Below are 15,113 nucleotides of genomic sequence, written 5' to 3'. Positions count from 1 at the left end.
TAAAGCAAGAATGGTATATCATAAAAAATACAGAGCTATTCAGAGAGGAGAAATAGCTTGGGAAATAGCTTGGGGAATAGTTTGAAAAACTAAAATCCCAAAAGGGTTTATGATTTCTTCCCAAAAACAAGACAAGAAAGACTAAGAAACAAAAAATAGGACAAAAAAGGTTAAAGAAAAAGACAAGTAGAGGTTAGATCCTGAAGATTGATACCTAAAAATTTTAAACTCTAGAAAAAAGACAAGAGCAAAACCAAAAGAAAGAAATGATTCCAGAAAATTTCGAAGCACAGGAAGGCATGAGTGTCCAGACATACAGAGTCTACATCAACGTGCCATTACTGTGAGAAGAATAACAAAAAGACTCTTACAACCTTCCACCACAGAAAAATCAGGTCATCCTAAAAGGCAAGACTAAGAATAGCTTTTAACTTCTTGGCAGCCATACTGAAGTCAAAAAACAACTTAAGTAATGTTTTCAAAATTCTAAGGTAAAATAACTTTCAATCTAAAATTCCTTATTAAGCCAAACCATGAATCAAGTTAGCTGACATTTTCAAATATACACCAATTTACATCCCTCTCACCATCTTAAGAAAATAGTGAGAGGCCATGGGTCCATCAACACAGGGATGTAAACTGAGAACAGGAAGGTCATGTAATACACTACAAAACTAGAGACCTCAAATCACAGGAAATGAGGGAAGGGTAGATCTACAATTATGTCTACAGAGCAACTCTGGAGAACCTGTGCAGAGGGAAAAAGTGGAAGTCATTAAGAAGGATGTCTAAGAAAAGTTTTAGAAATCAGAAATTTCCTGATGTAAGAACAGGCTATTAGGAGAGGTAGCAGTAGATACAAAGGTAAACTAACCATATGATAAACAAGGGCTTGGGAGATGGCTCAGTGGACTAAGCACTTCCCTGGCAAGCGCAAGGGCCTGAGTTCAATCCCTGGTTCCACAAAAAAAAAAAAAAAAAAAAAAAAAAAAAAGAAAAAGAAAGAAAGAAAGAAAGAAAGAAAGACAGAAAGACAGACAGACAGACAGACAAAGAAAGGCTGGGCATGATCGTGCATGCCTGTAATCCCAGCACTCAGGAGGCTGAGGTAAGAGGATCACTGCGAGTTAGAGGCCAACCTTGACTACAAAGTGGGCTCAAGGCCAGCTCAACCTGCATAGTGAAACACTATCTCAAAAAGATAAAAAAAAAAAAAGAAAATTAAAAAATTGTTAACATGAAAACAAATTTTAAAAAAGCATAAAATACTGCAAATACTCAGTTGTAAATGTTTGAATGCTCAAATCAAGGCAAAACTTTCCAGATTTTGCCAAAAATTGAAATATAATCTTAGGGCCAGCCAAATAGCTCAGGGAATTAAAGCTCCTGCTTAGGCAGATATAGTGGCCAGGGTTCGATCCCCAGCATGCCTGGGTGTGCTGAGACAAGGACTGAGACTGGGCATGGTGGCACATGCTTGTAATCCCAGCTCTTGGGAGGCTGAACACAGGTGGACCACTATAAGTCCAATCTATGCAGTGAGACCCTGTAGACCCTGTACTAAAAAAAAAAAAAAAAAAAAAAGAAAAAAAAGAAAGAGACATAATCTTAACAAGAAAAAGATGTAAGTAAGGTAAAGGGACAATGTAGTATAAAATAGCTAAATATTCGTTTATGGTAATATAATTAATAGTAAAATTATGGCAGTATATTATTTTAACAATGAAATTTAACCACCAAATTACATATTCCTGATGAGAACAGGAAGTGGTAGCCAAGCATAGTGGCGTGCTTGGCAGGTTGAGACAGAAGGGTTACTGTCAGTTTGTGGCCAATCTGGGCTACACATCAAGTTCAAGGCCAGCCTGAACTACATAATCTGACTCTTATCTCAGGGGGAAAAAAAAGGAAGAGGTCACTCCTAGGAAAGGACGCTGAGGAAAGTAATAGGACAGAGACTGTGTTTCTACATTCTTAAACTTTTTACTGCTATTTTTTAAAAACATATGGATATATTTGGATAGAAATATTTTAAATAGCTGGCCAAATAGCTCAGCAGATTAAAGCACCTGCAAACAGGTGCAGGGGCTGGGGGTTTGATCCTCAGGCCTGGCATGCTGGCCCCACCCCTGGGGCACACTGAGAGGGCAACTGAGCCTGGGCGTGGTGGCACACGCCTGTAATCCCAACACTTGGGAGGCTGTAAACGGGGGATCACTACAATTCTGTTCTAGTAGTGAGACCCTGAATACCCTGTATACCCTTCCCTAAAAAATGCAAAAAAAAAAAAAAATATTTTTTTAAATAAGCTTAACATTTTTTCCACTTCATAGTTCAGTATTTTTTTCATATTACAGTATGAAATAAAATCTTAAATTTACATGATTTCAGTTGCTTCAAAAAATTAAAGCTGCTGAAACTTATGAAACTAACTTGATTAGCAAACTAACTGCTACAGTACATATATTTTTCTTTGGACTGTTTTATTATAATCAGGAAAGTGGTGATTTGGGTTGAGAGAGATGATTTCACTTGAGAGTTAACAGTCATAAAAAGCAGGGGAAGCACAGAGGTGCGCAGCCCTCGCATAGTGGCCACGAGGGGTCTCACCAGAGGGAAGTACCGCTGGGGAGCAGCTTCAGCACCACACTGCTTGAGGTAGTCAGCCCAGTCGAAGTCCTGGCTTGGGTATCCTGCATGCAGACAAAGAGCAATAATTCACATCACATGTGCTTGTCTGGCTCTGCTACTTTGCTAGGTGTCCACCCATGACTTCCAAATGTTGCTAATTTTATAGAGAGGAAAAACATTCCATAAATCCAAAGCATAGTTGGTAGTATTTCTAGTACTAAGAAGCTGAAGCTGGGGGTGCGTTCTATCACCAAGATGCATACTTACCCTTTTCTTTCTTTTCTTTTGCAGACAGGGTCTCACTAGGTTGCCCAGGCGGGGCTCACACTTGTGATCCTCCTGTCTCAGTCTCCTTACATGCTGGGATTACAGACTTATACTACTGCACTGAGCTGTTTTTTCCCCTTCAAGTATTTGGACTGAACCCAGAGCCTTGAATAGTTAAATTTTATTAAATAAAATATTTCTGGACAAACTATAATACAATGAAATTCTCCAGATAAACTTTTAAAATTTCATACCTCAAACCAGATATTTATTTTGAGTAATATTTTATATTATAAATTGCTGGCATTTACCAAAAGAATTAAGACAGTTATGACTGGAATTGACCCATGTAATTTAATCTAGCCTTATTAGGAGTTATGTTTGACAGCCAATAATACTATTTAATCAGTGAAGACTTTTCTTTCATAAGGCTGTTTCATTAGATCATGTCTTTAGCTAATTACTGACATAATGCTCTTATTTTTTTATTTTGTTGGTACCAGGGATTCAATTCAAGACCTCTGCTTATATCACTGAGTGCTTATATCACTGAGCTATATCCTCGGCCTTTGATATAATACTCTTAGCACTGTTTTCAGATATATTACAGAATCTCAGTGCTCTGAGGGTTGGGAAGAGGATGGTTAAGAGATAAGAGTACAGAAGGGTAAGTGCAGTAACTTTTGTTATACAGCACAATAGGGTAACTACAATCAACAATTAGGTTGAACATTTCAAAACAAAGAATTTTGATCTTCTCAGCATATAGGAAAAATGATGGTTCTGAAATGACAGACATGCAATTATCATGATTTGATCATCATATAGTGCATATGTGCACCAAAATGCCACATTACATCCTAAAAACACATATAATTGTGTGTCAATTAGAAAAACATTTTTTAAATCACAATGCTCTTAAAATTTAAATCATGAATTCATTTCAGGAAAAGTTAGGCTTAAGTCCATACTTCAGCCTACCTAGGACCTGACAAAGTTCCATATGAGGACCTTGACTCTGCACCATCTACATGCAAGGAGCTGGAGGGCCCGTTTGCTGTGTTTGAGTTGTTCTATGCCTTTGCAGAGCTTAGTACTGCAGACACTTAAAACTCCTCAACACTATGCTTCCTGCCAGGGATGGTAGCACATGCCTATAATACTACCACTTGGAAGGCTGAGGAAGGAGGAACTCCTGAGTTCAAGGCCAGTCTGTATTACAGTGAGACCCTGTCTCTTAAAAACGACTGTGCTCTTCTATAGCCAAACAGCCCCTGAAATCAACTTTTCCCGCCTAACTGAGAAATATATGGCCACCCTCTCATTTCTTCGTAGTATACTTTATTCTTTTTTTTTTTTCGGAACCGGGAATTGAACTCAGGCCCTTGCGCTTGCCAGGGAAGTGCTTATTCCACTGAGCCATCTTCCTGGCCCCCAGTAGTATACTTTATACCATTTTCAATTACATAATTTACCTTCTCTCTGTTTACAAAGCAATTGATGAGGCTATTAAATATGCTCAGAATTCTGGTATCCTTAATAATTGCTTCTTTTTTACACGAAGGGGAAAAGCAAGATAAAGAACTTCAGAATGTTCCACCTGTGCCCATCTGCAAAGGAAGAGCTTCCTTCTGTAGGTGCTCCATCCCATACCCTGCCACATTCCTAAGCTCTGCTCCCTGATGGAGAACAGGGCAACTTCTGTGTCCCCACCTGGGTCTGAGCTGCCCCTAAAGGAACAGAGTTATGCTTGTTTTTATCTCCCAGTGAGAAAATGTCAGAGTCAATGTCTGGGTCATAGCAAACATTCCGTAAATGTTTACTGGTTCTGAGTTTACTGCCCCTACTAACACAAAAGAGTGCTTCCAGCCACTGTTCAGGATTTAGTACTATTTAGAAAGTGAGGGCATGTTTAGCAAAAGACTACTAATGATGTCAACATAGACTTCTGGTCAATCTGATTTACTCATCTAAAAATCAGATAAACATGTGATATTTTTCTTTTTTCTTTTCTTCTTTTTTTATGCATTTTAGCACAGGATCTACAGGGTCTCACTACGTAGATCAGACTCGTAGTGATTCTCCTGTTTTCAGCCTCCCAAGTGCTGGAATTACAGGCATGTGCCACCACGCCCAATCTCAATCACAGTTTTAGCCTGCCACTGGGTCTCAGAGTGCCCCAGGGGCGGGGCCAGCATGGCATGCCAGGGATGGAACCCTGGGCACTTCGCTCAGCCTCAGCAGGCATTTCAGTCTGCAGACCTATCTGGCCCGCTCAACATCTGAGATTTTTCTGATACTCTAAGTTGAGAAGTATAAAAAAATTTTCACTGGAGGTGGAGGCACAACCCTACAATCCCAGCTACAATTAGGGGGCTCAGGTAGGAGGATCACCATAGGTCCAACTCCAGTCTAAATTACATAGCAAGATCCTGTCTCAAAATAAATAAAATTTTTAAAAATTCAATTAAGGGCTGACAAGATAGCTCAGTAAATTAAGTGCCTGTTTAGGCAAACACAGGGACCAAGGTTTGATCCCGGGCACTACATGCCACGCCAGCCTGCCCCTGTCCCTGGGGTGCAATGAGCGAGCCACCAAGACCCAGCATGGTGGCACAGGTCTGTAATCTCAGGGATGGGGTGGCTGAAAACAGGAGGCTCACTATGAGTCCTAGCTGCATAGTAAGACCCTGTACCAAATATATTAAAAAAGAATCAAGCACAACTAAATGATAATTAAGTGTCTTTATTAAAAAGTCAAAATTACATTTTGAAAGTATTACTTTACTACTTCAAGTCCCTCTAAGTCCTACTTTTGACCCTAACTTCCCACTATCAACACCATCCACAAGGCCTGGATTCTGAACATAATCAGTCATCTACCTCCCAGCTATGGCTCACGAGCCAGCTCCAAATGCTCAGTGTACACCCCAGCCCATCCCAACTGCCCAACAGATGCCAAGGCAGAGCCCACACAGAGCCAGCAGAGAATAGGGCATGAATCTGGCCTTTTGATCATGCAAATGTAAATGTCAAAGTCTGAGGCTGGAACATACTCTTAACAGTTTCTTAATTATCACTTTCAAATATATAAATATATAGAGTCAGACTTTCATTACTATTTGACTTCGGTTCCTAAAATACTAGGGTTATGAGGAGTTGAATGAAAGAGCTTGGAAATACCACTCTACACAAGTCCTGTAAAGGAACAACACCAAAGGCTATGAATGCATACCTGGAGGTGGACTGATGTTTATACCATTCTTTAGACTCCACTGTACAGGGAAAATGCCAGGACTATTAACATGGCACACAAATGATCGCCGTGCATGGCCCTCTGGTCGCAAATCATCCATCTGCACCAGAAAGTACTTCTCATCAAAAACCTGCTCATGCAATCAATAGATGAAATAAATGGTTACATGTATGTTCACATACATATATATGCCTTTTTTTCTCAGTGCAGCCAAACATGTTACAAATGCTCAGTAAATGTTAGCTGTGTCAGACACAACCTTAAATATGACACATGATAATCAAAATACATGCTGAATATTTAATTTTAAAAACTAATAATAGTACAAGACAAGCTGCCATCGAATTCTCTCAAAATACTACCCTCACTTCAAATGCACTTATTCCGTAAGTCTTGCCACTTTCTGAAGCAGTTCTTAGCCACTTTCTGAGAATTTCTTCTGAGTGTCTTTAAGAAGTGTAATGAAAAAAATGGTGATGCTGTTATCGAATGCCATCCAACGGAAAGGCAGTCTGCAAAAACACCCTCCCCAGGACTTGGCACCATGAGACCGCTGATTCTTTCCCAAAACCAAAATGATTATGAAAGATAAGTATTTTGAATCAATTCAGGACACTGAGGCAGCTAAAGACACACACCGAAGAGACGACTTTCAGAACTACTTCAGAAATTGGCAAAAATCATGTGGTATGTTCAAAGCATGGGAAAATATTTTGAAGGGGGGTTAGTGGCAATGTGTCTTTTACTTAACCGCTTTTTAAAATTCATCCTATTTTTTTTAATCAGACCACATATTAATTTAGCTTTAATCTTCCTGACAATCTAGTGACAGAGGCTACATTAACAACTCCATTTTTTAGGTAAGGAAAATGCATTTTAAATGAACAACTTGTCCCAGGCTGTACAGTCAGGAGTAGCAGAAATCGGATTCAAACCCAATAGTTGGGCTCCAAGTAAAATTTAGATTAAGCTTAGTAAAGGGTCAACTACAGATCCTTGCCCAGTTTCCAATGCTAAAGAGAAGCTAATAAACTTCTTTTAGTTCCTAACCACACATTTATTCAGACAATACGGTATTATGACTTTACCTACAAGTTCGGAATTCTCTCTTTCTCAGAGATAATCTTCTACCAAAGGAAAAGTTGTACCTCACCAGCTCAGATGTTTCAGCAGTCAAGAAACGATGCCTCAGTTGTTCTCCATCTCTAGGTCTACTTTCTATAAATGGGCTTCTGCTGTGGTCCTAAACTGAACCCTCTCTCTTATATAGTAAGTGAGCCACAGGCTATTGACAATGTGCTCAGCCTTTCTGGTTACTCCTAATAAAAGCCTGACATTTTTCAGTCTTTTGAGGAGTAAAATCTGAATCTGGAATATGAGGTTGTAGCCACCCTGCCGCCAGATCTTGTGATGAGGATTGCCTGCTTCCCATACATCTCCTGATCCCAATAAACTCTGTACCAGGCAGGACAGCAACGACACTCCTGCCTCTATACTTCACAGACTCAGTGACTACATACCAGTTAAACCTCCTCCAGTTATATATAGTTAGGCCGGCCCCTCTTTGGAGCACACCCATTCTTTATAGCCTCCTCCTCTCTATTTGGTGCCGAGGACATAAGTCTTCTTTGCTTTATAATGTATGTTTACCAAGCTCTGAAGAAAGAACTGTCCACAGAAAACTGAACAATAAAGGACAAAATGTGCACAGAAGTAATTCTGGCTGATCTCAAACATTAGATGTTTCATTTTGCTTTGTTTTCTGTTATGAGGTGAAGTTTTGCTAGGTAGTTCAGGACGGCCTTCAACTCGCTATGTAGCCCTCAGCCTCAAACTTGCAGCAATCCCCCTGCCTCAGCCTCCCGAATGCTGGGGGTACAGGTATACACCACCACACCTGGCAGCAAGTTAGATTAACAAAGAATGAAGAGCAAAGCACTGTGATTTCCTAAACCAGTCACTATGATGGGATTTTTCCCAAGAGAATTCCTTCCACTTTACCTTAACAACTGTAGCAGGAGAGATCTCAAAAGGTGACCATGGGTACACAGCTTCCAATTTCATATTTACAGAGAATGCATGAACGCCAATAATCTGTTTGTCCTGAAAAGAAAACAATGAAAGGGAATAAAAATGTGGCATATTCTGTATTAACTTTATACTCAGATACAACTGAACAGTGCTCTAATTAATTAAAATAGTTAAGTCTTATAATTTCTTCCCTGGAAAATACTATTGAGGACAAAAAACAACATAGAGGGTACATTTTCTCTCTACATTTAGAACACAAGGAACATTTAGAGGAAAAACCAAATTTATTTCATAACAAATTAAGGCTATCCATTTAAAAGTAGAAGAGAAAAATAGTCAAACTGCCTTAAGAAGACTTGGAGAGAAAATCCAAATAAGCACACATAAGCACAGCAAAAAAAAACCCAAGTGATCCTAGGACCAGCCTTAATCCCACCTCCCTTCTGTATAGCCAGGGCATTCTTGTGTTTCTGGGGGTTATTTTTCACTTCTCTTCCAAATTGCTTTCCCCTGCTATAAGAAGAAAAATACTATCTATCAAGTGTTTTTGTTTTTACCTTAAATAAATAAGATGGCAATGGCTCTTCTTCCTCCTCCTGGACTTTGGTCAAAATCTCCTTCCACTCAGCTTCATTTTTCAAATGTCTGACGGCTTTAGTAAGACAGGACAGTATGCTTTAGATAAGAAGGCCTACATACTATATGCAACTATTTCGAAACCATCCACATAAAGAAAAGGAGTACTTCCCACTGAGAACAGGACAAAGTTCAAGCCCTTTATCACCATCTTCACTGAAAAGAACTTGCATCTCAACCTCAGCACTCTGCTCTGTTCAGAGCCCAGAGAGCTAAGCTTTATGAAAACACATACAGTAATATCATAAGGATTCATATAGTCCATAATTTAGAATTTACTTTAACACAATCATCTGAATGCTACTCAGAAAATTTTTTTGTTTTGATAAGGGGTTAGCACAAGTTTTATCAATATGTGTGAAAAGTTATAAATTCAAGAAAAATAGGCATTTAGTTTAACAACATAAATTTATCATAATATTGCTGTTATGAGCTAACAAAGGCTTTAATAAGAATGTTTTTCAGTTTCATAGATATAAATAATAATGTGTTAATAAAAAAATCTATATTACTCTTTACCCTGTGGGGGCTCAAGCTGATATCCTTGTTGAGCAGCCCAACCAACATGATGAAGAAATGGATCCAAGTAATATAACCAATGTTCAAAATTATCAGTACTTTCCAGTCCTTCATAACGCAGCTTCAGCCGTCCCCCAATGTTTTCTACTACAGTAACAATCCAAGTGCTTAGAGTGTCCCAAAACGCTTGGCATTCTAGCCTGGATCCTGGAGCAATGAGATCTAAAGGATTCCTTCCATGGCGGAGCTATATGTTAAAAAAAGGAAAGAGATTAAATAAGAGAAGTTAACATATTTTTAAGAGTTTTAAATTCTTTCAAACCAACTTTAATATTTTTGCTTATCAAAAGCAAGTGATAGGGACCGGGGAGATGGCTCAGTGGAATAAGCGCTTCCCTGGCAAGCGCAAGGGCCTGAGTTCAATCCCTGGTTCCACCAAAAAAAAAAAAAAAAAAAAAAAAAAAAAAATCTTGTATTTGGGGCTGGTGAGATGGCTCAGTGGTCTAAAGCACCTACTTAGAACAAGCTTAGCAAAGCACAGGGACCGCGGTTCAATCCCCCAGCACCACATGCCAGCCAGCCCCGCCCCCTGGTGGGCTGAGCTGGCCACACACACACACACACACACACACACACACATAAATAAAAATTTAAAAAAAAAAGCAAGTGATACTGTCAACTACCATATAAACTTCTTACACTATTATTTCTAAACGTGAAAATGTTTAAAGAAAAGCTACCCATAAAATTATTTTTAAATTCTCCTATCATTTGACTTGTTTCATTTAGTAAGAATTTTTAGAGTATTATTACTATTTTGTCTCTGTCATCATTAAATAAAATAAAAGTCTCCTATAATCCCATCACTAAAAACTACAATAAATACTTTGGCATATACACTGTTCTACATAAAAATCAGTACCTCAACTGCTACCTCTTTTCCTATTTTTTCAAAGGGGACCAGCATATATTTTTTTCCAGTTTGTTTTTCACTTATTACATTGTAAGTGTGTTTCTAGTGCAGCAGATATGTCTTTCTCATTTTTAGAACTGTATTATGATACTCTACTGTAAATGCACAATGATTTATCCACTTATTTTCTGACGATATTCTTATTTCTGAGTTTTTACTCATTTTACAAGGTTCTCATGAATTCAGTAAGAATTTTTTATTATACTGAAGGAAAGGAAAATTAAAACTACAATAAAAAATGGAAAAGGAATGCTCATTCCAAAGTCATCACTTAATCATTTCTTAACACTCAATCTTTCATTTCTTTCTGACCAAAAATTGGTCTATAAAACTTCCATACTGAGGCATGCAATGAACATATAAACAACGGAATAATACGTTGTCAGATGAAATTTTCAAGATAGCAAAATCATGGTCAGTGCAGAGCAGTGCATTTAGCAGGGCATATTTTATCAGTGCATTTATTCATGCCTTCACTCATTTATTTGAATTTTACTATTTTATACATGTCAGTCTCTGAATGAGCATAAAGAAATGAGACTATAAAAATGAACAGCTTGAAATACTTAACAATCAAGATTTAAAAGGGGATATGAAGAGATCATAGAATTAAATGTAGAAACTGAAATTATAAAATTCTTAGAAGTGTAGAAATAACTTCTGTTAACCCTGGGCTAAGCAAAGCCTACTCAGATATGGCACCCAAAGCATAAGCAACACGGGCTGGGGAGACGGCTCATCAGTCTAAGCACCTGCCTGACAAGTGCGAGGACCCGGGTTTGATCTCCAGTACCGCATGCTGTGCTGGCTACCGAAAGTACCAAATAAATACATAAATATTTTTTTAAAAACACACACAACAAAGTATAAGCAACAAAAGAAATAGATACAGTTAGACTATATAACAAACACTTTCAAAATGATAAAGACAACCCTCAGAATAGAAGAAAAATATCTGAAAATCAAATATTCTATCAGTACTTGTACAGCATGTATAAGGAATCCTTTAGGGCCAGTGAGATAGCTCAGTGGTTTGATTCCCCACACCAAATGTCATGCCAGCCCCGCCTACAGGGTGGGCTGAGCCAGCCATACACACAAAAAAAATAATAATAATAAATAAAGGAATCCTCAGTGGGGAGATAGCACAGTAGAACAAGCACTTGCCTGAGTTCAATCCCCAGTTCCACAAAAAAAAAGAGCCCATTTCTCATCTAATTCTTTTTTTTTTTTTTTTTTCATCTAATTCTTTGTTGGGGCCGGGGAGATGGTTCAGTAGAAAATGCAGTTGCCTGGCAAGCAAAAGGGCCTGAGTTCAATCCCCGGTACTGCCAAAAAAAAAAAAAAAAGAAAGAAAGAAAATCCCCACAAATCCTTTAATTCAGTAATAAAAAGAAAACCAACATTTAAAATGAAGAAAAACATTGCTTAAAAAAAGATGCATGACAGTGGTCAGGGTTCTATCCCCGGTGTGCTGTGTCGGCCCCACTGAGATGGCGTTTGAGACTGCGTGTGGTGGCGCATGCCTGTGATCCCAGCACTTGGGAGGCCAAAAACAGGCGAATCACTATGAGTCCAATGTACAACATGAAACCCTGTAGCCCCTATAGCCCCTGTCCTAATTACAAGAAGAGGAAAAAAAAAAAAAGATGCATGAGTAACACATAAAATGATGCTCTACCTCATTAGTGTTTAGGGAAATTCAAGGCAAAAAGAGTAGCACACCGACGAGATAGTTATAACCAAAAAGATAACACAGAATGGCAAGGATGTAAAGAAACTGAAACCTCAAACATCACATTTCACATACATACGATACAAAGAATGCTACTGGTATGATAGAAAGTGATAAGGTATGATTTAGAAATCTCATAACAAATAGATTTTCACATAATCAAAAAAATTTATACCCACCAATAAGTTCAAAAGCTACACAATTTAAAAGGACTACTGAAAGTACGTAGGAGTAACGTCTGAACAAAGAAAAGGGGGTCTCAAGTTATCTGGCATGAATTACAAATGTCCACCTGTCCAGAATGAACCCCTGCTCAATTCCAGTGTGAGTGCTCTCAAAGGTCCCATTTTTCCAACTGTGTAAAAGAATCTGGAAAACTAGAATTGTATGTATTATCAGTGAATTCACAAGAGTTTTAAGCACCTAGGCAAGCCACCAGTCTGCACCCGCTAAGGATAAATTTAAACTGTGTAATACTTATGCTTATGTCTCTAGTAACAATGTTAATTTGCTTCAGAGTAGTAAATTAGCAACTGATTTTAGATTCCTTGCAAGGGCTTTTCATGGTGATTTTGGCACACAGCAAACAATACTCACGCCCTCTAGCAGTGGAACAGGAGGACTACATGCTCCCATCAGGGCTTGCCGCAGAAAAGCTGCCCAATCAGACACTCTGTCTCGGATGCCTAGAGGAGGAAAGGCACGACTATTACTCATAGTACATCAGCCTCAGAACACAAAGAAGTCTGACACACAGAAGGGGCGAAATAGCTCAGAGGTATGATGGCCATTTTCAAATCTAAAAGTTCAATATACTGCTTGTTTGGGAGCAAGAAAGGATGATAAAACAGTTCTTCAGACTTTAGTAATAGTTGGAACAAAACAACTCGCTGCATATGCTTTGTATTTATAGGAAAATTTCAAACATACATAAGAAGTACAGAAAACAGGCATAGTGAATCCTTATGTACCATCATGCTTCAACAAGTGTCATCTCATAGCCAGCCTGTTTCATATATACAGGAATTAGCACCTGTGAACTAAATCTGGCCTGTTACCTATTTTTATAAGTAAAACTGAGCTGGAATATTGCTGTGCTGATTTGTTGATGTATGGTCTGCACCGCCTTCACACTACAAAAGTAGACATGGGCAGCTGTAATACAGACCATATGCCTCACAAAGTCTAAAACATTTATTATCTGGCCCTTTATAGATAATCTGCAAACCCTGGCGTATAACTTCACACACAGCATTCTCATTCTATCAGGAATTACTGGGCCAGGGAGATAGCTCAGCAGCATAAGCACCTGCCTGGTACGCACAAGGTCCAGAGTTCAATCCCTGGAACAAAAAACAACAACAAAAAAAACAAAACCCTAGAAAACAATTCTAAATATCATACAATATATAGTCCAGTACGTATTTCTGAAAGTAAATAACTTTCTATCTAACCAAAACAATATCATACCTTTAAAGTGTTATTAATTCCTTAATTTCAAATGTCCAGTTCATATTCAATTTTTTAAACTGTCTCCAAGTTTTTAAAATTTGTTGATCAAATAAAAAATAAAATCTATACCTTACAAGTGCTTGCTCTTCTAATAATTTGTAGGTTCCTTTTCTTTTTTTCTTTTTTTTTTTTTTTTTGCAGAACCGGGGATTGAACTCAGGCCCTTGCCAGGCAATCTTTTATTCTACTGTTTTTTTTTTTTTTTTGCAGAACCGGGGATTGAACTCAGGCCCTTGCCAGGCAATCTTTTATTCTACTGGGCTATCGCCCCATCCTGTAAGTTCCATCTCTTAACAGAGGGAGCATGCTGCTGCTTCTTGCAACACGCTGTTGAGGCAGTTAGCCTTTAACCTATTATTATATATCACTGAAAACCCAGTACACTGCCAGCTCTTAGAAAAGAAATTGAAAATGCATGTGTGGCAATCTCAATGACCAAAATCACCCAAGTATTAGTTCACCATACTAATTAATGTCTGGAAGCTAATGGCTACCACACTGAGCATCTCTGGTAATTGTAGAGCCCTAAGATAACTTGCATTAATCTCAGATTCCTCAATACATTTAGTATTAAAATGTCCATATAAGTTTTTCTGTACATGTCCAATTAAGTAACGTTAAAATTAGAAAAACAGTATTTGGCAAGTAGTAGAATACTACTTACTGCTTCAGAGAAAAACTATAAACTGGTGCTAAAAATAGTGGGCTGAAGTTTGAAAAGTAATAGTACATGTTCATAATCTCGAAATAACTCTTCCCATAAGATAATCAATTAAAAAGTAGAGGAATAATTTTACAGTGGAAAACCTGACATATAATCAAGTGATGACATTAATTATCATCAGTAATACAATGCTCAGTAGAATAAGCGCTTGCCTGGCAAGCACAAGATCCTGAGTTCAATGAAAAAAAAAAATTTTGGTACCTCAAAGAAAAAAAAAATCAATAATGTAATACATCAACCATATGTATCTCCTAATAGGATATAATGAAAGGACATAGTTTCTCTATTTTTCCTATGAAAAGTACATAAGCTAAATCGAGGGAAACTATAACAAGTCAAATTGGAGGTGATATAACGAAAGGACACAGTTTCTCTATTTTTCCTATGAAAAGTACATAAGCTAAATCGAGGGAAACTATAACAAATCAAATTGGAGGTGATTCTACAGAATAACTTCCCTATACTCTTCAAAAATGTCAAGACAAAGAAAGATGAAAAAATTGAGAAATGACAACTAAACGCTATGTGATTGTAGACTGGGTCCTGAATCAGAAACAGAAATAAGACATAAGGAACATTCCTAGGACAAAGACATACTGAATACTGAGGAAACTGGCCTATATGTTTCAAAATACCAAAGTCATGAAAGACAAAGCCTGGGAAACTAGTCTAGATTAATAAGGAAACTTATTAAAACACATGGCAATTGAATGCTACATATAATCCGGGCTTTTCTTATGAAAATGTTATTGGGACAATTGGTAAAAATGATCTATAGGGGGCTGGAGAGATGGCTCAGTGGTCTAAAGCACCTACTTAGAACAAGCTT

General features: G+C 38.0%; 1 protein-coding gene across 3 annotated transcripts in view; it reads right to left on the bottom strand.

Annotated features, from left to right (window-relative positions):
* Positions 1 to 15,113, bottom strand: part of Sfmbt1 (Scm like with four mbt domains 1) — a 157,092-nt gene that overhangs the window by 25,353 nt on the left and 116,626 nt on the right. For all 3 annotated transcript variants that reach the window (XM_023715717.1, XM_004631688.2, XM_023715718.1), the window contains exons 5-10: positions 12,646 to 12,734; positions 9,341 to 9,587; positions 8,743 to 8,837; positions 8,156 to 8,257; positions 6,134 to 6,284; positions 2,611 to 2,693 (exon numbers count right to left, since the gene is read on the bottom strand). In XM_023715717.1, the coding sequence (XP_023571485.1) occupies positions 2,611 to 2,693; positions 6,134 to 6,284; positions 8,156 to 8,257; positions 8,743 to 8,837; positions 9,341 to 9,587; positions 12,646 to 12,734 (767 nt within the window). The remainder of the gene's footprint in view (positions 1 to 2,610; positions 2,694 to 6,133; positions 6,285 to 8,155; positions 8,258 to 8,742; positions 8,838 to 9,340; positions 9,588 to 12,645; positions 12,735 to 15,113) is intronic.

Source organism: Octodon degus, unplaced genomic scaffold (assembly GCF_000260255.1).
Source record: "Octodon degus isolate 3935 unplaced genomic scaffold, OctDeg1.0 scaffold00043, whole genome shotgun sequence".
NCBI classification, from domain to species: domain Eukaryota; kingdom Metazoa; phylum Chordata; class Mammalia; order Rodentia; family Octodontidae; genus Octodon; species Octodon degus.
The sequence above is the reverse complement of the archived record's forward strand: the minus strand, read 5'-3'. Positions and strand labels throughout refer to the sequence as shown.